Source organism: Embiotoca jacksoni, unplaced genomic scaffold (genome assembly GCF_022577435.1).
Source record: "Embiotoca jacksoni isolate LCO1_2020_lvr unplaced genomic scaffold, fEmbJac1.0.p SCAF_11, whole genome shotgun sequence".
In the NCBI taxonomy this organism is placed as follows: Eukaryota; Metazoa; Chordata; class Actinopteri; family Embiotocidae; genus Embiotoca; species Embiotoca jacksoni.
The window spans coordinates 560,726-587,764 of NW_027185241.1; the positions used below are offsets into that span (position 1 = coordinate 560,726).

Consider the following 27,039-nt stretch of genomic DNA (forward strand, 5'->3'; position numbering starts at 1 on the left):
GACTGATGCTGTTAATATAAAATGTGGTAATGTACCACATGTTCCTTCCTTCATTCCTTCATTCCTTCATTCCTTCATTCATTCATTCATTTTATATCAGTGGCACATTTTTCAGATCGAAAACAAACTAATCACTGCAATGTGTTCCCTCATGCCCTGAATTTATAGCACCACATCGAAATGTGAGAAGTAGGACTTCTTTGGCAGGTAGTCTGTTAACAATGAACACCATGATACCTCAGATGGTTTGTAAACATCAAATTTACAAAGCATCTTTATGTAAACACTTTCTTATTACTCCCTACAATCCTATTATACTAAAACGATAATACTATGATACCCATAAGCTTCAGCTGCTATTGTTTTGGTGAAGATAGATATTTTCTAGCATTGCTGATCTTCATTAACTCCTCAGTGGATTTCACTATAAAAAAAAAAAAAAAATTCTTCCTAACTGTTGGTTTGATCCAGCTGAGTCGATCTGAGGTAAATGTCATTTATTTGGTGTGAACTCTTGAGGGCTGTATTTACCCACTGTTCTGGCTCACATGTTGATTAGTGTGTTAAAACTGACTTGTAAGTGTATTTGAATCAATTCATTGGTATTAAAAGTTGTCGGTAGTACCTCAAACATTCTATACCAAAGTTAAAAATGTGTCATAAAATGAAATATCGAATTTAATTAAATAATTAAATTAAATTAAATATTTTCATTCAATTCAATATCAAAATGGAGCGTAGGTGGTGGGATTAGCAGATAGCAGTTTGACGTTTGAGATATTTTGTCCACATAAATAGTGAATGACTTGACTTGCAGAATAATTGTTAACAATGTGGGTTTCTTAAATACAGCCCTGAGAGAGACACACGAGTGAAAATATATTGAAAGAAAATGACAATAAAAGACCAAAGCTGGTGTGCATGGAAGTGCATAGGTTTGATAAATATTGTAGATGCTCTATACTAATGAAAGATAATATGAAATATGGAATCTAAAAACATCTACGTCGGCTAAATTGCAAAGAGTAGCGAGGAAAAATGTAGACAGTCCCTTTACGAAGGCATACGAAGGTTAATTGTACAGTAAAGAGCCGTTAGACATCACCAGCTGAAGAAGACGACGACTCAGCACGTCACCTCACTAACAATACACCGACCACCACAGCCAGCAGAGTTACACCATCGAAGACTGCAAGGGTAATGAAGAATAACAAAGTTATAGCAGCGGGTCAGACTTTTACTTCCCATAAAATTAAAGAATCATTTCATCCTCAGCTGTTGAGACAGATGCTGACACAGCATTAGTATAACCCAACAACTATTGGACTGTTGGGAAATTTGACATGTTAACATGAATTAAAAGCGTGTTTTTACCCTAACGGGACTCACCCTTAGAATACGCACGAGAGCACGCCAGGGCAGCGTAGTTGATGTTTTCCTCTCTAATCATACCCGTCTCCTCCTGTGAACAGATGAGTGACAATAAGATCCCAATTAAAGAGTTTATACGACTTCACGTGATGCGATTCTCTCCCGGAGATGGGGGCTGAGTTAGTTTCAATATTAAAAAGTGGGTGACATACATCGGTGCAGGTGCTGATAGCATATATGGTCAGACATTCACCCAGGAACATCTGGCCATTTTTGATCTTCTGGCACGGAGCTTCGCACTGTTCATCGTGCTCATCGGTGTAGCTGGCGATGGGCTGTGAGAACAAACAAAACGCAAAACAAAGTTACTTTATGAACATTTAATGAAACTACTGGTTCCTTTGCGGGTACCCCTAAAATAAGTTATTTTTAAAGGTCACATTTTTTTCACTTTTCTAGCGATTTATTTGCAGTGTTGATATCCACAAGAAGATTTTTTTTGTTTGTTTGTTTGTTTGTTTTAACCATCTCAACGTAGTTTTTCATCTCGTCTCTACAGGTTTTCTCTGGAGCTCTAAGAACAGGCGGGTTTTGTGTCTTTAACATGTCTATCAATGACCCTTACTTCTGGTTGACTGTGTGAGTGTCACGCAACAGGTCAAATGAAGGGTATTAAACAGTCGGCTTGTCAGAAACGGATGTGCTTGCTGCAGTAGGAATTTTACAAAGTGAGATGGTAATAGGAGTTCACTATATAGAGAATAGGGATTGATTTAGGAGACCGTCTAAATGCTAATGGTAGCGTGGTAAAATGCTCAAAATAATGCTTCATTAACAGTCTGATAGTTAGCAGGTTCACCAGTGTAGTTTAGTGTGTTAGCATGCGGCCAGTAAGCACTAACAGTTCAGAGTGAGGCTGATGGGAATGTCATGAGTTTTTGCAGGTGTTTGGGTATAAAACCGAGCACCAGACAAATTACAATTTTGAATCGCGATTATTAAGCAAAAGGAAAAGTTAGGAGTTCACTAAAGTCGGCAAGGATCATCCTCTGGGGAACGTAAGTGTCGGTATGAAATTTCACGACAATCGATAAGACAGTTATTGAGATATTTTAGTTTGTTTTACCGAAGTGGAGACCCGATCAACTGATATTATGGCCAACATTTTTTAATAAAAACAAATTTTAAGGGAACTCTCAGTGAAATATAACCACGCAGGTTTAATTATGAGATCATTTTAGCTCATGTCAAAAGGAATGGACGAAAGAAGTTTGCTTTTAATTTTGGAAAACAAAGGGTAGTCTGGTAAGCAGGTCAAGTTTCTTTCCTTTTACGTGTCATCGAACGTTTCATGAAAAAAAAAAAAAAAAAAATCACAGCTGAAACATAAACTGTCAGTCGTCACATTTTACTGATGTCGAAACAGAGCTCTATGTATGGACTTTGGGTTATTTCATACCATGTTATTGGCACTCCAGGTGATTTCACAGTCCGGGTCAAACTTGAATGTAGAGGGCCTATCACAGCAGGAAAATGAGGCGTTGTGCTCCGTCACCTCGGCGCTGCTCCTCGCACATCCCCCCAAAACTGGAAAAATACAAAGAAGAGATGTTTTGGATGTTAAAAACCCCTTTTAGCTTCTGTTTACTTCTCCCTGCCTCATGTTATTTCTCTGAGATCCGGGCAGTGATTGTGTCAAATTCTCTCTCTTTGGAAAAACCTTGTCAAATCTAAATATCTGTGCTCCAGAATCTGCTTTTATTTTTCACATCTTTTGGGACTCTACCTGGACCTTTGGCAAGATTCAGTTCTTTATTTTTGTTTTGTGGAAGATTTGTAAGTGTAACTACCACGAGGAACAGTGATGAAACAGCACTTAGTGGAATTTTCAAATAACAGCATCTACTTCCTCTTGGAAATTACCTCTTGTAGGAAACCTAGGGGAATCCCAAAGGCCAGCTTTTACTTTCACCATGTCATTTGAAACTAAATGTTATTTTTGTTATGATGTAAGAAAAGCCTATTATTACCAAGTATCAACATTAGCTTGAGGCACCTTAAATAGTAAACATTGGTGAAGTAATTTTAAATAATCTTTCAAGACAGGTTGACAGGTGGTGCCATTATTATATAAAATAAAAAAATAAAAAATAAAAATATTTTTCACACGTTTATTTTTTTTATTTTATACACTTTATTAACCCCGGAGGGGAAGTTTCTTCACTACAGCAGGGGGGCTCTCGGGGGGGGGGGGGCTGCTGCAGCGGGCTGCCACTAGCGCGGCGCCAGGTAGCCTGACCTGAGGTGCATGTTTTTGGATGATGGGAGGAAGCCGGAGAACCCGGAGAACCCGGAGAGAACCCACGCAAGCACAGGGAGAACATGCAAACTCCGCACAGAAAGGTCCAGGACCGGATTCGAACCAGGAACCTTTTTTTGCTTGTGAGGGGACAATGCTAACCGCTGCACCTGCCCCTAAAACCAAAAGCAATATGAAAATCTATCAATTTAACACAAATCTATCTCCCTGCCTTGTCTTTACGGAGAGAAAACACGCTTCGAATATATTTCCTAAATCTACAGGACCCCGTTTTTAATTCGGCACACATGCATCGTCCATCTGATACATGTGATAAATGTCATACGTAATAATGCAGATATAACGCACACAGACACTTCAAAGTTTTAAACTTACTCACTTAAAACGAGGATCGACGAGAAAATCATGGTGTAAAAGTTTTAATGACGAAGACAGCAACGTATGTTGCGGTGAAGGTAAATCAGTTCCGATTAATTAATTATCTGCCTGGTGTAAACTCAGCAGAAACAGCCGGCACGCGGAGACTGTGAAAAACATGAAATGGCTGTTTCCGGTTTGGGCGGAGCTTCTGTTCGACAAAATAAAAGGAAGTGGATTTGTAGATATTTGGGTTCCGAGAAACGGAGACAACTCGTTCAAAGCTGTCCAAACCTTCTCCGTCCTCCTCCAAACCTTCTCCGTCACCGTCATGATGACACCGCCGAACTTTCTCAACACGGCTCTGCTGTTATTATTATGTAAGTGTTTTTTATTACTGCATTTATTTATTTTTTTTGTTTGTTTTGTTTAGTCCCAGTTAACGTTTTATGAACTAATACTAAATACGGGATTCTGTTTACTGCATTCATTTTTGCGCCATTTCTATCGAAAAACTGAAAACCTAAATGATGGATTGTATTGTTCTCCAGGTGTGGACTTCTCTGCGGGGTTGGCTGTCCGCGAGCACGTCCCGCGGGTCAAAACCGTCCAAGGTGAGGACGGACGTCTCGAGTGCACCGCTGAAGTCAAACCCGGTGTCCAGTACCGAACAGTGAGGTGGTACAAGGTAAACATTGCCTTATTTTTGGGGAGGGTTTGGGGGGGGATTTTATGAATGCTGCACCCACAGGAAAAGACCGAACAACACGTTTCGCTTAGTTACTTTCACTTTTGATTATAATCCAAGATTTTTGTTTGAAGCCTATTAGAAGTCCAGCAGTGCAATGAGAACATGTAAATACTGAAGGAAACTACCTGCGCCTTAATGTGCTTTAAGTAAGCCAATGTAAACTGTATTCTGGTCAGAAATTAGATCAATGATCATAATGCAGTCTTCAATCTAACTTTTTTTTTAAATTTGTGGAGCAGCTTTCAAAATGACTGCAGAGTGTTCTACAATAGATAAATGGTGACAATTTCCATTACTTTTTCAACACAAATATATGTAGGTTTTCGTTGAAAAATAGACAAACAGTCCAAAAAACAAAAATATTGAACTCACAGACGAGTGCAAACACAGAGAAACGGCAATTCTTGAAGTTTGACAAGCTGAACCAGATATTATTTGTCATATTTCATTAGTGAATGACTTTCAAATAACAATAATTTTCATTAGCAATGAATTATGTCATGTGGTTCTGATCCATCCTTCTGTTGCATAACTCTTAACACTGTACCGATGATTGCAGATCCAAAGTAACCCGTCGCCCCTCGTCAACGGCCTCGTGGTCAGAGACCTCCTCAACGGTACGACGAAATGGCACTTCGGCTTGAAGAGGGACGTCCAGTTTCTGGGCGAGTCGCGCAACATCATCCTGTCCAACTTGACGTGCAGCGACAGCGCCGTTTACAAATGTTTCCTGGCAGCGCCGGTGGGAGAGCAGAACCGCGAGGGACAGATTCTCCTCACCGTGACAGGTAGAACTCAAAAGGTCCACTCGAGGCTTCTCCGAAGGGTTTTTGTCTCATTCGGATTCTGCGAGCAGATTGTTCAAACTTTTTCCCACGCTCACGGATGAATCGGGGAACTTCCCGACCTTCCCGAGTCCAATGTCATAACAAAACAGGGATCTTTGGCTCAAGGCATTAAGTGCTGCAGTCATCAGTCACGCACGTTGTTTTTTTTAAGCACAAACAACTTCTGAATGGAGCAGCGTTTTTTTTGTTTGTTTCCTTTTTATTTATTTACAGCCAAACCTACTTTAGAATAATGAGATGGAAGTATTTTTTAAGTGTCTTTTTGGAAAACAAGAGTCTTCAGCCAAACTAGCAGCTTTAGGGCTGTACTTAAACCACAGAGGTGCTTCGAGCTAAATGCTGACATCAGCATGCCAAGATGCCCACTGTGACAAAACTAAAACGCTGATGTTTAGCAAGTCCACCCTGTTTCCCATCTCGGTTTAGTGCTGAGCACAAAGTACGGATGTGGCTGACGGGAACGTTATTAGTTTTGCAGGTTTTTCTGTATAAAGTGCTCAATGAATAATGATTTTGGCCCGATGGTGACGGGTCAGAGGATCACAATAGACGTTACCGGTCATCCTGAAAGGGACAAGTCAAATTTCATAATATTTTAGTCTGCACTTCAAATATTGGCGACACCGCAGCGCTGGAGGGAAAGTCTGGGCATCATCCAAACTCATCTTGATACATCCTCTGGGGACCATGAACGCCCCGTACAAAACAGAACAGCAGTCCGTCTGATAGTTGTGCCGTCTGCTTCTTCGGTTTGTTTTACACCTTTGCTCAACTTATTCCGAGTAAATGTTGTCCAGACTTAATAACTTTTTTTTCTTAAGATTGCGTCAACATTTTCGAGGCTAAAAGTGTCTCAACTTGTCTGAAACTAAAGGCTTTAAAATGTAGAAGTTCATTCGATGAGCTCTGACCACACAGTTCCTAAATTCACACTTGAGTAACATGTGATTTCTATTTTTATTTCCAGACTGTCCTGTCGAAACCACAGTGAGCCTGACGTCAGATACTTGCATGGTTATTGTCGCCACCGGAGGGCTGGTGCTAGCACTCCTGTTTTTCCTAATAAGCCATGTAAGCAATGGATAATGCTGACACACACACACACACACACACACACACACACACACACACACACACTGTGGTTTGTGAAGATGTTCCATGACATCATTTACATGGTTTCATGTAACACAGCGTCTATAAGAACCTGACGTAAATGGACCTACATAATGATAATTTGTTGGACTTTATTCTTGAAGCTTTGTGTACGCAGTTGGTTCATTTCTAATCTAAGTGTGTTTCCTTTTGTCCACAACACAGAAATGTTTGATGAACACCCTCGGACAAAGAAACAAGACAATAGAAAAAGAGACTTTATTGCACGCAGCGCTCAAACCGCTCACTAAAAAGGACTTGATGTTGATCTATACTCTGGGTCCCAAAACCAAAACATCCGCCATGAAGCATATCTTGGTTTAAAGACAAATTTAGAAGGGAGAGAGTTCATTACTGCACTGGATGACTCGGGATTTCATCGGAAACCGTCAATCACGATCAAAGACTGCCAACAAATGATGCCTTTAAGATGTCAACTGAGGACGATCAGCAGCTTGCAGGAGTTAAATATGGAAGATGGACAGTCATCACACCGGTCAAACAGGACGTGAAGCCGGCACCCAATCCTCCGCTGCCGCAGAGGAGGAGTCACCACACGGCTGTGGGTCAGGAGGTACAGCGTGGTGACGCAGGTGCCTCCCGGTCGCATGTCGAGGTGCCTTTGGGCAAGGCAGCAAGATACCATGTGGAAAGGTAGCTTGCTGGCTGCTGGTTTGTCAGCTTGTGTAGTGTTATATTAGTGCACGATGAGCTGCTGGTCTCGTTAAAACATCAACCAGGACTAGATGTGTTGAAGTGAGCAACTGGGAATGTTATTTCTTTGAAAAAATGTCAAATGTGCATTTTTTCTTTCAGAATTAACATTGTCTTGCTTTAAGGCCATTTTTTTTTTTAAATTATTGGTACTTATTCAGCTTTATTGAGTCTAAACAAATTCCCCACTTAAATGATTTTCATTTCAGTGGTCATGAGATAGAAGCTCACTTTGCCTGTGTTGCTTATCCCATCATTGCACACAGCATGTTGTACTCGCAGCACTTTCTTTTATGTTTTATTTCAAAAATTCGTCCAGTTTCTGACCCCTCATCTTGTTGTCATAAATAAACAAAGAAGTGACGGAGGGTGAAATTACAATCTTAGTTCAGAGTTAAGAGTACAGTATTCAGTATGGACTGATAAAGGAATAGACGAAAAGGTTTCAAGGGGACGGAGGCAGTGGATGCCTGCGACAACCTCATCTTCAGAAACGTGTGTGGTTTCATATTAATGGTGTCTTGTATATGTAGTGTACATATAACATATAACAGGATTATTAATGCATCAGACACTCTGTCTCGACATTGTAGAGAAATGTCTTCTTTGATTCGATCTCAATTCCTGCAGAATCTGCAAAATACTTTTTTCTTTTATTTGTGAAAAATATAAGAAAAGGCACCTGATCATTCCTCATTTAAATAATACCCATGGTAGCAGTTCAGACAGATGTATTTATGGATTGACCATAAGAAAAATAAAGGTCCCTTTTATCTACGCTAACAACGTCACAATGTCCTATATTTCAAATTGAAAAAGATTTCGCTTTTATCGGAAATGTCTGGAGGCTGTCTTTCCTGTATTTACGTATAAAAAGTACCGATGTACCTTTCGTTGATAAGTTGTCGTGGCCGAGTGGTTAAGGCGATGGACTAGAAATCCATTGGGGTCTCCCCGCGCAGGTTCGAATCCTGCCGACAACGATATTTAAGTTTTTATTATTATTTTTTTTAATCTTAAACATTTACTGTCTTTTATCTTTACTTAACTAAACTTTGTGGAAAAGTGCCAGCGTGTTTGTTGTACTTATGTTAAACGAGGTCTCTTTCCAATGTGACGCGAACGGGAATTACATATGACACTACTTTCTGTAAATTTCAAAATAAAGTTGTAGTATTTTTTTTATTTAAAAAAAAAAAGAAAAAAAAAAGGGTTCTGACCATCCTTCTTCTATTTTTCCATTTACTTCGTTTATCTGATTCTCTATTACTTTCTGGGGCTGAGGGGGCTAATTACCACGATGGTAAAAACTAGTGATGGTGAGATGAAGCCTCATGAGGCATCAAACCACTTCAGCCAATTGGTTCTAGAAAGGGTTCATTACTCGAAGCTTCATGTGAACACGAAACCACCTACTGGCCAAGTGTATAATCACAGGCAGCTGTATCTGAACCACATCATGTGATGCATTGAATGTTTGTGTCTGTTATGGCTGTTGGGAATGGCTTTGAATTACAAAAAATGTATGACCAAATAATTTCTGTACATAAATTATCACATATGTGCATAATAAAATATTTTTTTAATGTATTCTGTGTGTGTAAATTTTCCCAAAATGGTAGTATCATATGATATGGCAGGTTGTGTAATAATGTTTTTCTGTCACTTTAGGAAAATGGCATGGGCTTAAGCAGGCAGAGGACAGTGGAAGTGCTTGTGGAACTAGGAAGAGGGGACTGAATATGCTTGTGTAACTTGGACAATGATGTACAGGACAGGGGACATTTTATTCATTTTTATTCAGAAATAACAGTTTCTCAACAGTTTTTGGTTTTGTGGATGTCCACATGTCAGACATAAGGCTAACAGCAGCCACCTTTTCCACTTTAGCCTCAGCCTTCTCCTTAGCTGACTCATACTTGGCCTCCACCATGGCCTTCAGAGCCTAAAGGAAAAAATATATAGTGCTGAACTGTGAGACACAATAAAGTACTCATTTGTTTCATGCATGCACCCATACATACCTGCCTTGTAGGGAGAACATAATTAGGATCCACTTTGGACACAAATGCCCTGAATCCAACATCATCCACAATACTGAAGGGCTGTGTGTCCTTCACTACCATGGAGACGAGGGCTTCATCCACCTCTTGTTTTCTGGTGGCTGGTTAAAAGAGAATAAATACAGTGTCTGTTACCTGTCTTTATTTGCACAATAAACAAAAGTGAACAGGGAAAAATTGTGATGGTGCATTTGTAATATTGTAATGACTTACCTTGGCTGGGTGAAGCTCCAGTTTCCTCCTTATTCTCATGCAAGGCACGGTAATGCCTCAGCATGGATGAGGTGTTGTTATTGTACCCCAACTCCTTGGACCACAATAAACACCTCACCTTTGAATAAAATAAACTGTGAAAAATACAGTTCTTGATAAGCAAACCTAATGTGTCTGAAATAGAGTTAGATTTAGCTTACCTTATTAGGAGTTATCAAATCAAAGTGTTCCCACACAGGGGAAATCCTCCTCTTCCCAGCTGGCTCCATCTTATCACCTCTCCTTCTCTCCTCACTCTCCTAAATCTCCAAACTATCTCTCTCTCTAAACTCTCCAAACTATCCAAACTCTCAATTGACCGCAACTCTCCACCAACAACCCACATTTTGAATGGAGACTGAGGGGTTTATATTGCTGTCAAACCTCCCGGCAAAATCTGAACCACTTTCCGAAGCAGTCACGTGGTACAGCCGGGCAGCGAGGCTTCGGACGTCATCGTTTTTGGCTCCTCCCCTAAATGAAGCAAGCCTCGACACGCGCTTCGAAGCGTCGGCACACCTCGTGACATCACCAGTAAAAATCAACGAAAATAATTGTACATATATAATCCAGCTTGTTACAGGGTATTGTTGCTGATACAGCTACATAAAGCGTTTGACAGCAAACATTTTGATTTATACAATTTTTTTTTTTTTTACTTTGTGAAACCATAACAAAGCCGCCGAAATGTCCACTCTCATTTATTTTGAAATCGGGGTTCCCTCCATTTCCGGATTTGTTCTGCTGTTTCCTTAGCAACGACGAAACGCACCGAGCAGTAATGGCAGCTGGCTAAACGTGCTCGTTATCCCCACAGCTAGCGGGGGCAGATAGCTCATCATGGCCGATGACGATGATCTGGACGAGCTGCTGGATGAAGTTGAAAAAAAGTTTTGTCGCAACGTTTCCGTGGCGTCTCCGGTTCGCGCGGACTCGCCCGAGGCCAGCAAATGTGGGAAAGACAAAGGAAAACAAAGGTAAACAAAGCTAGCTTGGCTAGCAGACAAGCTAACGGTAAACATGACTTAAGCTTCCAGGTCCTGAGAGCATCAACATATATTCTGGGCCTCAATGGCTTTAACGTCGGTTATTAATACATCCGTTCAATCATTGCAATTAGTTCATATTTGTCACCAGCTGCTGCAAAGACGTAATTGACGGTTTTGTTTCTGACTTAGTGCCACAAAACTTAAACAGCCGATCAGCAGCGTCGTCGCTGAAGATATTGACGTCCTTCTGGAGGAATTACTGGAGGAAGACGACCGTGATTCTCCTCAGCCGAAGGTGAAGCTGCAGCTGTGACGTGCACCATGCCTGAGACTTTGTTAGGACCCTGTAAGGACCTTTTTAGGAATTGTTAGGACTTTGTAAGGACCCTGTAAGGACCTTTTTATGACCTTGTTAGGACCTTGCAAGGACCTTTTTATGACCTTGTTAGGACTTTTTGTTCGGGCCGTGTTAGGACCTTTTTCTGTAAGGACCTTTTTAGAACTTTGTTAGGACCCTGCAAGGACCTTTTTATGACCTTGTTAGGACCCTGCAAGGACCTTTTTTATGACCTTGTTAGGACTTTTTGTTCGGGCAGTGTTAGGACCTTTTTTTTTTTTTTTTTTTTTTAATTGTTAGGACTTTGTTAGGACCCTGTAAGGACCTTTTTTTATGACATTGTTAGGACTTTTGTAGGACCCTGTAAGGACCTTTTTAGGACCTTGTTAGGAATCGTTTATCAGCAGATCGCTCAGATCAGCTTTTTCTGCTCAGAACCACTGTTTTTTTTTCACACTATCACCACTAGAAAACCGAGAATAAACCCACTCGAGTTGCAAACTGGCTAGACAGACAAAGTTAGTGACTATCTTTTAAACACAGTGGAGGCATTTTGATTTATAGAAACAGATAATTCCTTCAGGATTTGTGTCCAAGTGGCCAAACAAAATATATATTTATGCAGGTATTTCGCATTCTGAAAATTATTGTCCAGATTATCCAAATAACGCACTCTTTGACTGGCAAAACTATCTGTGAACCGCTGCACCTGGCACAAAGTGGAAGGAGAGTGGCAGTGGGATCCAAGAGGAGGCTTTTAACATTTCAGAACAAAACAAAGCAAAAAAAAAAAGAAACACTTCAAATTTGGGAAATTAATCCAATTATGCGAAATAGTCAACTTGAAGTGCCAATGTCAGTACCTCAAAGTTTGTACAAATGAATGTATCTAGTCTCCGCCCCTTCCTTCCCAGCCAAACATTATTATCATGCAGCTGCCTCATCTCAAAGTCTCTACCTGCATTATTAAAAAACAATTAGAACCACACACAGACACCTGGGTTTTTAAATATGGCTAAATCCTAATGAATGTTGAATTATTGCTTTCAGACACAAGAGGAATGGCGAGGAACAGGTGGTAATAAATTCAGGTTTTTATTAGTTAAATTTTAATTGGATAATGTATTTGTTGCTTCTTTTTTTTTTCCCCTTTGCATTTCAGATGAAACATTTTCCTAAAGGACCACAAGTGGAGAAGAAGCTTTCATCTCAGTTTGGAGGAAGAAAGTACGTCATTTAGTTCATTCTCAATATACATTTTCAAAAAAAACAACCTCCAAGTGTGTAATAATTAGAGTGTAAGCAGATAGAGAAAATGAACTTAACCATTTTGAAAGTTTTGTTGTAACTTTTTTGCGTTGAAGAAAAACAAGAATCTAAAGCAAGTCCACTTCTAGACATGTTCAGCTGAATGTTTGTGGTATTTTCTTAATGTCTAGAGAAGACTGTATTAACTACCAAAATAAAAGTCAGTTATGTGTTTTGGGTTAGCATCGGTGGTAACCCTGTTTGACCTTAACGAGTGTCTCTTACTTACTTATGTGTATGTAAAAGTAGGAACTGCAGCAGGTTGTATATTTCTAATAATCTTTGCCAGCATTCCTGTTTCTGCGGTGTCTCTTGATTTTTTTTTTTTCTCGCACTGATTTGTACTCGGAGACGATCTGCGCTTGTTTGCTCTCCAGGTGCTGTCCTGTTTTCGTTGGCGGGAGCGCCGTCACAAATGGTGTTGGAACAGCGACGTCCAAGAGGTGCGAGCAAATAATTTCGTTCCGAGAGCGGCCGTGGTGTGTTGCCTGTTTGCGGTTTATTATTTTCACCCAAGTTTTGCTCTTCGGATGTATTAACAACTTCATGAATCCTAAAAAAAAAAAAAAAAAAAAAAAAAAAAAAACTGTTAAAAAAATGGAAATAATAAATGATTGGAATGTGTATCGATAGGTCATGTGACCGGCTGAGGTGTATCTCCTGCGACTTCCGGGTGCTGATGTTCGATGACTCAGAGTGGGACTCGTCTTGTGATTACCTGTTCCTCAGGTGAGTCTGCCGTCCTGTTGCATTGTCTTCAGTATAATAGTGCATCAACTGATTCACGAGTTATATATATATATTTTTTTTTTTTTACTTATTCCCATATTTAATAAGGTGAAACAGTGTGTTTGGCCAGGAGGTGGCAGCGTTGAGCTGTGGAGCTGCTACTCTCTCTTCTTCACGGTCATGTCTTCTCTCAGAAACCTTTAAACCACAGCATTTAAAACAAGTGAAAAAGAGTAGAAACACGTTGTTGTTTTTTGAGGTGGAGGTTCACATTTACTTACTTTAAGAGTAACGTAGCACAGGACTCTTTGTAAAACACGTTATCATTGTTATCATTAAGCCAACCACATTCCTGACAGCGGAGCAGCAGTGACATTTAATTCTGTATCTGCAGACGAGTGTGACGAGAATATAAACAAACAGAATCATTTCTATTTTACACCTCCTCTCTTCTGCAGCCCTGTTAAACCACTATGTAGGACTCTAAACTGTGCCAAATTCTGGATAGATTGAGAATCATGATTTTCTTGCTTTGAATTGTGATCAATTTTTTTTTAAATTTTTTATAGAAGGGTTTATTGCACTCATTTACCCGATACGGAAGAAAACGCTCTCAAGTGCAGCAGCTTCATATATCTGACACTGAACACAAAAACAATCCACTTCAGTGTCTTCTCTTCTCTTATTAAGCACAAACTATAAACAAGTACTTCGTTTTTTTTCTCTGGGTTCACTGGGTTTGTTTTCCTTACTGCTGGCTTCTGCTGCTCAGCATCACATGATGAAACACACCATTGTTATTATGAGGGAGGAAGCAGGAGCGCTTTTTTTTTTTAAGCAGCTGATGTCCGGAATGAAAATGCGGCAGGATAAAATCAGCTGCCATTTAGAAATACATTTGCTCAATCATTTAGATTCACTTCTCCAGTATTATATTTATACACAATTAAATATAAATATAGACATGATAATAGGCATTTCTGCTTTGGTGAAGTTTTTCCTCAGACTTTCTCTTGACAGTGTTCACATAAAGTTCTGAGTTTCTGTAGGTTGTTTTTTACTTCTTTTTTTACATTGCTCATCTTAATGACTCAGTTCGTCTTTTTATTTTTATCCCAAACTGGAAACATGAAACACATCAGCTCCTGTGCAGTATTAAAAAGCTGCCCGACATCAGACATACACGTAATATATGTTGTTGTTTTTTAAAAAGGTTTTAAATATGTTGATTTATTTAACCACTAAATTCATAGCGACACCTAACGACAACAAAATACTACATTACCTATAAGCAGGTAAAGAATAAGCGCTTTGGTTGGTTTTTATTTTATTAAAGGCGTTGACCTGACATGGACATAATACCTGAGCTTTTCGTATCAAGTTTTGCCACCTTACTGTAATCCTGTCAACGTCGTTTGATTAAAAACAAACAAACAAAAAAAGCATTGAAGTTCAGTGTCTGTCCTCAAATTTCCATTTAATTACTGCATAATAATGTGAGAAATTATCTGTTACTGATTTCATTACAAGCCAGAGACCTTGATGTTTGACATAATGATCCATTTTGAATTAAAATTACACTGATAACTGTCCCGTTCTGTGTTCATGTGCATGTGCTGGAGGGATACGTCTAATTCCTGGTGACACCTGGTGTTACAGTAACAGCGACTGACACAGTGGGAAACAGAAAAACACTCGGATGATGGAAGGAGCGTGTAGGCGGTCAGGAGGTCCACGTTTTATCTTTTATGCTCCTCTCCGATGGTCGTTCACTTCCTGCTTGTCAACACATCAGCTGAGATTTCACAGGTTGAGCACATTTATGTTATTTTTAGTTATGAAACTTTGTGTTGAAGTGTCTAAAGCCAGAGGAGAGTTCTTATTTAATTTTACATTTAAAAAGACCTTAATGAAGAATAATCAAATCCACATTTAAATGAAGAAAATTAAAATGATACGTAAAGATTAATTAAATGAGCAGTAAATGTGCCAATTGATAATTATTAAAAGAACTATAAATCAGCATTCTTCGTACTGATGCGTCGACTGTGTAATGTGAAAGGTGTATCGTAAAAACTTTACTGGGAATTTTCTCACCAACTCAGCAGCTCTACTGGTTGTTGTTTTTTTTTTAAGCCTCTTTTAGCTCCCAGTTTCTGTCTGTTTCAGTCTCTTCATTTTCCAGCAGCAGACAGCTGTTGTTATTTTTTACCTCGAGTTTCATTTGAACTATAATGCAGCACAGTTTTAAAGCAATTTCACCTTCAAAATGTCAAAAACGTCTTTGTCCAGATTGTAGCTGCCTTGACATTTGTCCGGTTTTATATTTATAAAAAAAATATGCAATAAAACAAATCAGAGGAGCCAAACGCAAGAAGTTACAGATATGAACGCGGAGACGTGGCACAGAGGGCTGAACTCAATATTTCTATTGATTGAGAGAACGTCAGCTGAGGAGGTGGTCCTCCCATCAGACCTAAGGAACGTGGCCGTATGCGTCCCAGACCGCCTTCGAATCTGGTGTGAGCAGATCTGATCTCAGTTCGTCCTGCGTGCGTTCACACCTGCACTTCTATCTGACCTCTCGTGATGCGATCACCCAGGACGGATGTTGATGTCATGTCCGTCCCGGGTCAAACGCGGCGTCCGCCTGGCAAATGAGACAAAAAAGTTTTCTATCATCCGGGTTTGCGAGCAAGTTGTTACGACCAGTTTGATTTTTTTTGCCCCCGTCTGATTAATAGATTTAACGGTTTATCCTTAATTTGTTAAGAACACTTAATGTTTTGTATTTCCTGTCTCCTTTTCAATCCTCTGAATGTTCTTCAGTGAGCCGATTTTCTTTTCACGCTGTTTAAATGTTTGCCTCGTCACATCTGAATGGACAGTGTACATTCGTTTCTACCCTCATATTTATTGTTTTCTTTTTTTTCATACTGTTAATTAAGACGCTAAAAAGGGCTTAAATTAGTACAATTGCTGTAGCCTGTAATTTAAAAGCACAAGAGGAGCCTGCCTATAGTGAAAAAAATTATTACAAATTAAAATAGTAATTGCTTGCATAATTGTTGAAAATGTAGCTGTGATGACTTTAATTAAAACGCAGCTTTTCCCCTGAAGAGAGGAGCCTTTTTCTTTTCTTTTTTCTTTTTAAACCTTTTTAACTATGAAAATATGAAGCGACTTTCCTGACTCGCTTTCATTTCCAGCACAAAGCTGCAGCAAAACACACTCCAACAGCACAAAGGAGGAGAAAATGTACTAAATGTGTGTTAAGTGCACTTGAGTTTAATGTTTGACTGTGTGTGTGTTTGCTCATTGGACTCGTACCAGTCTAAATTTTTATTTAGTGAAGATGAAAGGATATTTTTATGAATTAATCTAAGGCAGTAGTTCCAAATTATTATTTAGTAACTTGCACTGGTATTAATTTCTGAACATATACAAGTTTTTTTGTTGTACAAATCCACGTTTCTTAGCAAATTATGATAAAAAAAAAACTGGGGAAAAAAAGACACTTCAGTTTTTGTTTTGGGGTTAAAGAGTCGTGTCTGATTGAATGTAACACTGAAACGCACTATGTTTCAATAATAACTTAGATTCCTGTGTGTTATACAACATTTTGATGTTGGAACATAGTTTTTTTCAGCATCATGATATTGATTTCAGTTGGGATGAAAAGGTTTTTCTTCCTGTAAAAAGGGAGTTTTTTTCCTTCCAGATATTGCTATTATGTTATAGTTATGTTATATGTTACATTACATTACATTACATTTCATTTAGCTGACGCTTTTATCCAAAGCGACTTACAATAAGTGCATTTCAACCATGAGGGTACAAAACCCAGAACAACAAGAATCAAGGAAATACAATTTCTTCAAGAAAGCCAAACTACAAAGTGCCGTCAGTAAGTGCCATTTTAAGCGCTACTAAAGTGCTACCTATTCAAGGTAAAGTCTGAAGAGGTGTGTTTTTAGTTTGCGGCGGAAGATGTACAGAGTTTCCGCTGTCCTGATGTCGTTGGGGAGCTCATTCCTCCATTTAGGAGCCAGGACAGCAAACAGTCGTGATTTTGTTGAGTGTTTAGCTCATTGAGGGAGCAACAAGCCGATTGGTAGATGCAGAGCGGAGTGAACGGGCCGGGGTGTAAGGTTGGACCAATGTTTTGAAACGGATGCGGGCAGCTACTGGTAACCAGTGAAGGGAGCGGAGGAGGAGCGGAGTAGTGGGAGTGAATTTAGGAGGTCAAAGACCAGTCGAGCTGCGGCATTCTGGATGAGCTGCAGAGGTCGGATGGCGCTAACAGGTAGACCTGCCAGGAGGGAGGGGACCAGTAGTCCAGATGTGAGATGACCAGAACCTGGACCAGAACCTGGACCAGAACCCGCGCCGCCTTCTGAGTGAGAAGAGGACGTATTCTCCTGATGTTGCGCAGCATGTATCTACAGGAACGCGTCGTTGCAGCGATGTTGGCAGAAAGAGAGAGTTGACTGTCGAGTGTCACGCCGAGGTTCCTAGCAGTCAGGGTCGGGGATAACACAGAGTTGTCCAAGGTAGTAGTCAGGTCGAGGGTGGGAGAGTCTTTCCCCGGAAGGAAGAGCAGTTCGGTCTTGTCGAGGTTGATTTCCAGGTGGTGTGAGGACATCCACTGAGAGATGTCAGTCAGACAGGCAGAGATTCGTGCTGCTACCTGTGTTTCAGATCGGGGAAAAGAGAGGATCAGTCGGGTGTCATCAGCGTAGCTGTGGTAGGAAAAGGCATGCGAGCGAATGACAGAGCCGAGAGAGTCGGTGTACAGAGAGAAGAGGAGGGGACCCAGGACGGAGCCTTGAGGGACACCAGTAGTAAGAGGACAAGGTTCAGACACAGATCCTCTCCGAGTTACCCGGTAGGTGAGGTCGTTGAGGTAGGATGAGAACAGGGAGAGAGCAGAGCCTGAGACACCGAGGTCCTGAAGGGAGGAAAGAAGGATCTGCTGGTTCACTGTGTCAAATGCAGCAGAAAGGTCAAGAAGGATCAGGACAGAGGACAGAGAGGCTGCTCTGGCAGTGTGAAGCTCCTCAGAGACAGCAAGGAGGACCGTCTCTGTTGAAACCAGACTGGTGGTCAAGAAGGTTATTATGGTGGAGATAGGAGGAGAGTTGATTGAAGATAGCTCGCTCGAGAGTTTTGGAAAGAAAGGGAAGAAGAGAGACGGGTCTGTAGTTGTTTACTTCAGCCGGGTTGAGGGGGGGGGTTTCTTCAGGAGAGGGTTCACTCTCTTCTTCAGAGAGTTCGGAAAGCAGCCAGTTGACAGGGAGGTGTTAATAAGATGGGCGAGAAAAGGAAGAATGTCAGCAGCAATAGACGGGAGAATGTGAGATGGGATGGGGTCAAGGGGGCAGGTGGTTGGGGGGGTGGAGGTTACCAAGGTGAGAACTTGATTGGGAGACGGGGGAGGAAAGCGAAGGGGGATGAAGATGATGGAAATGTAGTTACAAGGGTGGAGGGAGGAGGTGTTTGGGGGGGGTCAGGGAGGTTGGAAAAGATGGAGAAGAGCTTTTTGGGATTGGAAAATGAGGATTGAATTGTGGTTAGGTAGAAAGAGCTTTTGGCTGCAGAGATAGAGGCAGAGAAAGAGGAGAGGAGACATTGATAGGTGAGCAGGTCGTCAGGGTGGTTAGATTTTCTCCATTTCCTTTCTGCTGCTCTCATAGCGGCTCTCTGAGAGCACCGAGTCAGACAACCGCAGAGCCGGGGAGAGACAATCAAGAGAGGAAGACAGAGTAGAAAGGAGAGTGTCCGTGGCTGAGTCAGGATGCATGAGGGAGAAAGAGTCAGTTGAAGGGAGGGCAGATAAAACAGAGGAGGTCAGAGAGGAGGGAGAGAGGAGGGAGAGAGGGAGCGAATGTTGCGACGGACCGGTACAGAGTCCGTTGATGTGGTCGGGTTGTCGGTCTGGGAGAGTGGGAGAGAGTAAGAGATAAAAAAAAAAAAAGTGGTCAGAGACGTGAAGTGGAGTTACAGTGAGGTTAGATGTGGAGCAGTTTCTGGTGAAAATACAGTCCAGGTGGTTACCGGCTTTGTGAGTAGGAGGGGAAGGACTGAGTGAGAGAGCAAAGGGAGACAGTAAAAGCAAAAGGTCAGATGACTTCTCTGTCTGGATGTTAAAGTCACCCAGTGGAGGGCCATTTTCTGAGAAGTTTGATTTGTTTGGTTCCTCTCTGTAACAGAACAAGGTTCTTTAGTAAGGAGTTTACTGTGTTAAGTGCCTCAGATAACTTTTGTTGTGATTTGATGCTATATATATATATACATAGGTACAATTTAATTAAACTGAATGGATGCCATGATCCAATGATTTTCTGGCTAGGTGCTGATCCCAGGACCTCCAGGATATCTGCAGAATACTGATCCAATGCTGACGCCATCTTCTTTTTCCAAATTCAAAATGTGTAATGAGAGCTCAGGATGAAAAGGTCTAGTTCACAGCTGTAATATGTTCAGGACGTCAGTAAAGATTTAGATGATGGAAAACCTATCAGTCATTATGACAATGGTTGATGAGTTGAAGGAAATGTTTTATTTTGAGATGTATTGTTATTATTATTATTATTATTATTATTATTAAGGAGTCTGAGCGAGATGCTTATTCAGAGGCTTTTGCTTTGGACAAAGTTTCTGTCGTGAAACACTCGGCACACATGAATGAATTTATCTCTCACTGAAATCGAAATGAATAAAAAATGCAGCCGCACAGACGGAGCTCTGAAGAGCCGTCTGCAGGGCTGCAGCTGAGAGCGCCCGAGGTCGTATCCTCAGCAGCGATTAAACTTTCACGACGTCCTCTCTTTCTTGTCTCTGCGGGCAGGAACAACGTGCCCGACCGACAGAAGCTCCGAACCAAGCTGAAGAAGAGGAGAGGTTTGCGGGCGTACGCCTGCCAGTGCAGCTGGTTCTCCGGGTCAGAGCCGACGGACCTCGGGGACCAACCTCAGCTCAGATGGGTTTGCGGCAAACACCTGGACTGACCGCTACTCCCCCAAAAACACTGGCGGGGCCAAAGCACATGAGACAGTCGGAAAATTCTCATCCTGCTTATATTTTTTTCTCTCTGCCTGTTGAGCTGTTCAGCTGATTTTATTCTGCCCGTCCAACCACATGACCTCCACAGCGCTTCAGAGACATCAAAAGACTGCGGTGTGTGCGCTCTTCATAACACCCTGTCATCTTCTGCTGCTTTCTATACACTTCAGTTTGATTGACAGCATCAAAGGATCCTGAAATTATCAAAGCACTTTTACTTGGTCAAACGTATATGTTTAATTTGTTATCTGATCTATTAAAAAAAAAAAAAAAAAAGTCACAATATCATGAAGAGGAATCTGTATAGCACAGTAAAGACAGGCATTCTTTTATTTATTTTTTTACTGACAAAGGAAAAGTTTCCCAGAATTTTTTTTTTTATCTTTTTCAACACAATAAAATCAACATAATAATAATGTATTTTTTTGTCAGATAGCCTTCGAAGGCTGGACTCCCAGAAAGCAGAGGAGTTCGTAATGAAAGTGTCTGCAGCGTAGGAAGGAAACACAGGACAGCAAATGGAAATCCTGATGGGATGTCTGTATCTATTTTATTCCCTACCGGTTGTTATCTGTCCCACTAAATCAGAAAATCTGAATTTTTTTATTTTCAAATTCCTTTTTTTTTTTTATCTGTATGACTTAGATGTTGTGTTGTGGTTTACTGACTGAGACACTCAAACTTTCTCTACATTCTTTTCTTCCTTTTCTACCAGTGGAATCATTTCTGAGTCGTGCTCATCTCGAACAAAACTTCTTTACGATAAATCGAAATGATTAGTGTCTTCGTCCCGCAGTTCACACAACTTTTAGCCGCACTCTGGATATAAACATCCGTAAGTAACGTGTCAGTCTCCGATCAACTCCTTTCGTGAATAATGACATTATTGTTCTGATAGAAATTAGTCTAACAATGAACTTTAAACCTGTAATAAACATTTCTGACCACTCGGGGGCAGTAGTTGGAGTGATTTGTGAAAGTACGCAAGTCCAATGTTCACTGTTTCAACTCCGGAAGGAAACTTTTGGCTTTGCTGCTAAATGATCCGCAGTGTTCACCAGGTAACCGTCCGCGTGCTGTTTGATGCCGAGCAGGCGGTGTACGGAGGCTTTTAAGACATTTTTCTCTGAAAACAACTGTCTGGTGCGATCGAAAACTACGCTGCGAGTGCGATATATGAGGGTCAACTGAAACAGTAAAGTTGTGGTCAGATGGTTAAACAATGTGCTGAAACTCACTTTAAACCTACGTAAAGTTGCAGAGTTATTTTTTTTGCTTACTATTAGGCTGATGAAAAGAAGTTTTATTATTTAAACCTGCGGTGTCGAATTTTTGACTCCCGCTTCTGCCAATGAGAGTGATTACAAAAAAAGACACGTGCTCCGCCTTAGCAAACTCCATATCCTACTGTTGTCGCTGTAAAATTGTCGATAGATTGTTTTGAGCGTAATAACTCCTGAGAAAGGACTCGTTTTACTGAGAACTTAATCCATTTGGGGCCTGATTTACTAAGACCTCAAATAAAGGGAACTAAATTGCGTGTTTTTTCCAAAAGTTCACACATTTATTTCGCATCCAAAACAGCTGATTTATGAAGAGTATTTGCGTCACGGATGTCAGGGGCAAATCGCTGTATTTAAATGAGGCTGTTTGCGTGTGTTAAAGTGATTTCAGTAATGGCAAACGGAGCGACCGCAAAAGAAAAAGGAAATCTGATCGCATGAAATTGAAGAAATCTAAAAATAACGAGAACAAAACGCTATATAGGAGATTATCAGCAAGGAAGGGAAAGAAAGTCTTAAATGTAAACCGTTCATATTTTCCAACGGTGCTTTTCATACGAATTTAAAATGCGCTTTAGATACATGATGCATCAGTGACTCAGATCTCATGTGCGCCTCATTGTGCAAATTCAACTCCCAGCTGATTCATTTAATGCTTATGTGAATTGTTTCCTTTCTATAAATGTCACACCAGCAAATTCCACCTGTGGCATTGATGATGTGTTGTTTCCCACGGTAACAGCTTGTATTTCATCGAGTACTAACACCTCAGCTAATGCAGCAAACAGTTCTGCTGTAAAACAAGATGTTAATCATCCTCTTACTGATGGTTAAAGTTTCAGGGAAGCTGCTGCTTCTTCTTTGTGTTTTTGATGTCGTGACCTGACTTCAGTAACGGCTTTTGAAGCGATGGCCGTCCGATGTGACCCGCTAAAAATGTCTTTCGGCGCTTTAGAAGTCTGGTCACATTAAATGTTTCTGCGTAGCTGCCAACACAAACAAATCCGCATGGGGACAGCAGCTGTGTAATTATTAAGTAAGTGGGAGAGCTGAGATTTCTGGATGCAAGCTGATGGTCACTAATAGTCTATTAAAAACCTCATAAATCAATGATTTTGAGGGGAATTTCTTTTTAGCTGGTGGTTCACAATACGAAGCAGAAGTGAAGATTTGAGGTTAATCACGGATCTTTAGGGTTAATGAAATGATTTAAAAACGTAAAGGTTAATGCAATAAACCCACAGTCCAACCTATTCATTTAAATGAGAGGGACACAATATGAACCAACACCTATGTGAATCAGGTTTAACAACTGAACATCATAGTCCTCGTGAAGAGAGGATTTATTGCCGTGCTGTTGTATGATGCTTCACCTGTCAGTGGTTTTAATGTTAGGGGTGAACAAACGCTGATAAAACACTCTTCAGTCTCACCTCACAGGCAGTAAAGAGACTCCACTCACTGATTTTTCTCTTTGCTGTTTGGCGTAAAATTTTTAGTACCTGCTGGGATCCTGTTGACGCTCAGTGGGGGACAGTTAGGGTTTTGTCTCGCGGATAGTCTGACAATTATCGCTTCGGAGGAAAAACACAGGCTTTCCCGCTGCGAGTTAGAAACAACAGCGGCGGGAAGGAGACTGTCAGATCTGTGGGAGGCAATCAGCTCAGCAGTACAAAACGAGCAGCTGCTCTTTGTTGTGTCAGATCGTCTCTCTGAGAGATTAGTGGTTAAAACTTGTTGAATGTGTCTGGTTGGTTTTGTCGTATGTAAAATTTGCTTACTGATGCGTTCAGTCACCAGAATATAGTCACTTCATTCTTGAGTCCTTGTGCCACATTTGAAGAAATTCCCCCAAGGTGGTGCTGATGTATGGAGTTCACACTAATGCCACAAGTTTGAGGTCACTGTGACCTTGACTTTTGATTTTGACCCTCAAAATTCGAATCAGATCATTTTAGGGACCACGTGAATGTTTGTGACACATTAGAAGAAGTTCTCTCCAGACGTTTCTGAGGTATGGAGTTCCCACTAATGGGACAGATGTGAGGTCACTGTGACCTTGACTTTTGAACTTTGACCCACAAAATCGAATCAGTTCATTCATGGGACCAAGTGCATGTTTGTGCCACATCAGAAGAAGTTCCCTGAAGTTGTTCTTGTGATATTGCGTTCACAGGAATGGGACGAACAAACGGACAACTCAAAAGACATAAATGCCACCTGCTGCGGCTGGCAGTCGTGTGGAAGTATGAAAATGGATCAATCTCATTTGTATAACTTGTGTATGAGTGAGAAGTATTCACTAAAAGTACTGTCTGTTTGTCCATATTCAATTCTGAAAGTTTCTTGAAAGGAAATAAAGAAAACTAGAACAGAACTTAGACATGAGCACCTAAAATATCTTCAATCTGTCGCTGATGAGTTGATTTTTACATTACATACATTTCATTTAGCTGACGCTTTTATCCAAAGCGATTTACAATAAGTGCATTTCAACCATGAGGGTAAAAAACCCAGAACAACAAGAATCAAAAAAGTACAATTTTCTTCAAGAAAGCCAAACTACAAAGTGCTATATTTAAGTGACATTTTAAGTGCTACTAAAGTGCTACCTTTTCAAGGTATACTCGGAAGAGATGTGGTTTTTTTGTTTGCAGCGGAAGATGTAGACTTTCTGCTGTCCTAAAGTCATTGGGGAGCTCATTCCACCATTTAGGAGCCAGATTTGATGGATTAGACTAAACAAATACTGAAATACATGCTTCTTTTTTTTTTTTCTCGTGTTCTCCCACTGACTCTGAGCTGGATCCTGTTTTTCCGAAGCAGCGACAGGCTGAGAGAGGAAGACAGAGCGACAGAAAATGTGTCTCTCCTGTCAGACAGAAGGAAGAACAGAATGACAGGGCCGCTGAAGAGGAGTAGAGGAGGAGGAGGAGGAGGAGAACAACAGCCGGAGTGATGGAGCCCTGCAGATTTTAGGAAGGATGAAGTTTCAGCTGTCGTCACCACTCTGTCCGTAGGAAACCCGAGCACCAACGGAGGCACAGTGATGGTATGAACATGTTGTCCTTTAAATCATCTGTAGGTTACACCTGCTGCCCAATTTAAGATAGTTTTCCTGTTTATTTCCCTCCTTCTTGTCTCAGAAATTCATCCGAAGGTCGTTAAACACAGCCTGCCTTCGTTCCTGCGTGTTATTCAAAATTGAAAGCTTGAGAGCGCACACACACTACGAGGTGCACCACGACTTTCAAAACAAACCCGCACATTGATATTCATATGAACCTGAAGTTACCCGTCTCTGCGGTGTTTTGGTTCACAGCTGCAGAGAGTGGAACAAACAGGTGGGAGGTTCATTAAATTAAAGCCGTTACAAGGACATCTGATGAATCCACAGCTACTTAGACTGTTTGAAAAAGCTTCTCCCTCAGTTCATTAAGTCTCTGCAGCCGACTGAAGGCAGCTCCTGTTGATAAATGTGCTGTCAGGGCAGGGTGACATTTTACACTACGGTTCACTGTGTTTACCTTCATTAAATCACCTCCAAATGATACCAGAATAACCACGCACACACACACACCTCCACACACACCAGACTGGCTGGTTGTTTCATATCTCACATGGTGACCTCCTTCATTTCAGTTTCTTCTCGGGTTTTTCAGTGTTATATGTTTTTTTTGTTTTTTTCTGTTAAACGCTTGACGGTGCAAACACTGAGTGACATGATTTTACCTTTTACAATGTTAGAGAGCAGAGTTAAGACTGAAAAAGCGTTGACTGGATCATATAAACGGCTTCGGCGAAACAATTTCAATAATTCATTGCTATTGCTGCCTCCTGCTGCACCTACATAAACCAGACAAGCGTGATGCATTACAGACATACAGCAAGTTTCTATCATGCATATATTCTTGAATCTACCAAAAGGAGAGTTTTAACCCTCAAACAATTGCTACATGGAAGTCTGATCAAATGCAAGTCTTGTTTGCTTTAAAAACTTAATTTAATGAGTTAAGTGAGCTCTCACTAAGAAATGCATTCAAAAGATCATTTCAATTCAGAATAAATAATGTTCATATGTTCTGAAATGATCTGGAAATATAAAAATAAATATTTTTAAGCCAAAGTATCTTCTGGATTTATTAAATTTTATTAAATTAAGAATAAAAGAATAGTTGATGCTATTCAATCCCTGTATGTTGTTTTAGAAGGTAAAATATTTTATGTTTATGTCATCTCAATTTAAAATTATAATTATAAATTAAAACTGCAAGCAGTGATATGAGGGCCCTCGCAGCTTCACGTCTGGGATCCAGCAGGTCGGTCGGGGCCGCTGGCTCCCAGACGTGAAGCTGCGAGGATCGGCATATTCCCGCTTGCAGTTTTATTTCTTTTCTTGATCTTGTTCCTTATTCTTCTTTTAAAAAAAAAATAAATAAATAAAAAAAAAATGCTTTTTTTGGCGGCTTTAACATCTTCAAAAACTCATGAAAGTTAGTGCCTGATGCAAGTTTCATGAGGTTTGGAGCATCGTTTGACCTTAAACATCAACTTCCTGTGTCACGGCGAAACATCAAACTTAGCCGCATCGCTCTGGCTATACTATTTACTCTATACTCTATACTATATACTCTATACAATATACTATATACTCTATACTCTATACAATATACAATATACTCTATACTATATACTCTATACTCTATACTATATACTCTATACAATATACTATATACTCTATACTCTATACAATATACTCTATACTCTATACTATATACTCTATACAATATACTATATACTCTATACAATATACTATATACTCTATACTCTATACAATATACTCTATACTCTATACTATATACTCTATACAATATACTATATACTCTATACAATATACTATATACTCTATACTCTATACTCTATACAATATACTATATACCCTATACTCTATACTCTACTCTATACTATATACTATATACAAAAATGAATTATGGGTCACTTTTTGGACGACATGCTATAGTATGACTTTTCTTTGAATATTTTGGACGACATACTTTGGATACTTTGGATGACTTTTCATGACTTTTTGGAGTATGACCTTTTTCTGAACTGACATGCGTGCCTCAAGTTACTTCTCACTGTGAGACAACTGCTCTAACACCACTGTGGCCTACTATATCAAGTTGTCCGAAGTATATGCCGGGGCTGCAGTTTAGGGGGCGCTACCGAGCCATTGGGCGACGCCCGTGCGTAAAACACATATCAGATGTATCGTCTCACCACGCCGGATGTATGTGTCACGTTTTGTGAGGTATCCCCGCTTGCAGTTTTAATTTTTTTGGTCGTTTCCTGTTGCCATAGAGGTGTCTTCAGACTGTTGTCAAAGATGTAATGTTTAAGAAAGATTGAATATGTACATAAATGTTATAGCAATTTGTAGTTTCAATTTAATTATTTAATTTAATGTAATTCAATTTAATTTCAATTAATTTATTTTATT

General features: G+C 40.3%; 2 protein-coding genes and 1 non-coding gene across 3 annotated transcripts; all 3 read left to right on the plus strand.

Moving 5' to 3' along the window:
* Positions 1-4,226: 4,226 nt before the first annotated feature.
* Positions 4,227-9,103, plus strand: cd83 (CD83 molecule). The gene is made up of 5 exons (XM_069178516.1): positions 4,227-4,428; positions 4,600-4,736; positions 5,359-5,587; positions 6,615-6,718; positions 6,965-9,103. Exons 1-5 carry the CDS (start codon positions 4,227-4,229, stop codon positions 7,121-7,123), a joined length of 831 nt encoding a protein of 276 aa, XP_069034617.1. The 3' UTR covers positions 7,124-9,103.
* Positions 8,415-8,496, plus strand: trnas-aga (transfer RNA serine (anticodon AGA)). Its single transcript has one exon. It is a non-coding gene; the product is annotated as a tRNA-Ser (tRNA).
* Positions 9,104-10,596: 1,493 nt separating the features above from the next.
* Positions 10,597-21,207, plus strand: cfap418 (cilia and flagella associated protein 418). The gene is made up of 6 exons (XM_069140937.1): positions 10,597-10,805; positions 11,007-11,112; positions 12,317-12,381; positions 12,840-12,905; positions 13,096-13,191; positions 20,042-21,207. The coding sequence occupies exons 1-6, from the start codon at positions 10,669-10,671 to the stop codon at positions 20,199-20,201; spliced, it is 630 nt and encodes a 209-aa protein (XP_068997038.1). The 5' UTR covers positions 10,597-10,668; the 3' UTR covers positions 20,202-21,207.
* The last annotated feature ends 5,832 nt before the right edge of the window (positions 21,208-27,039 follow it).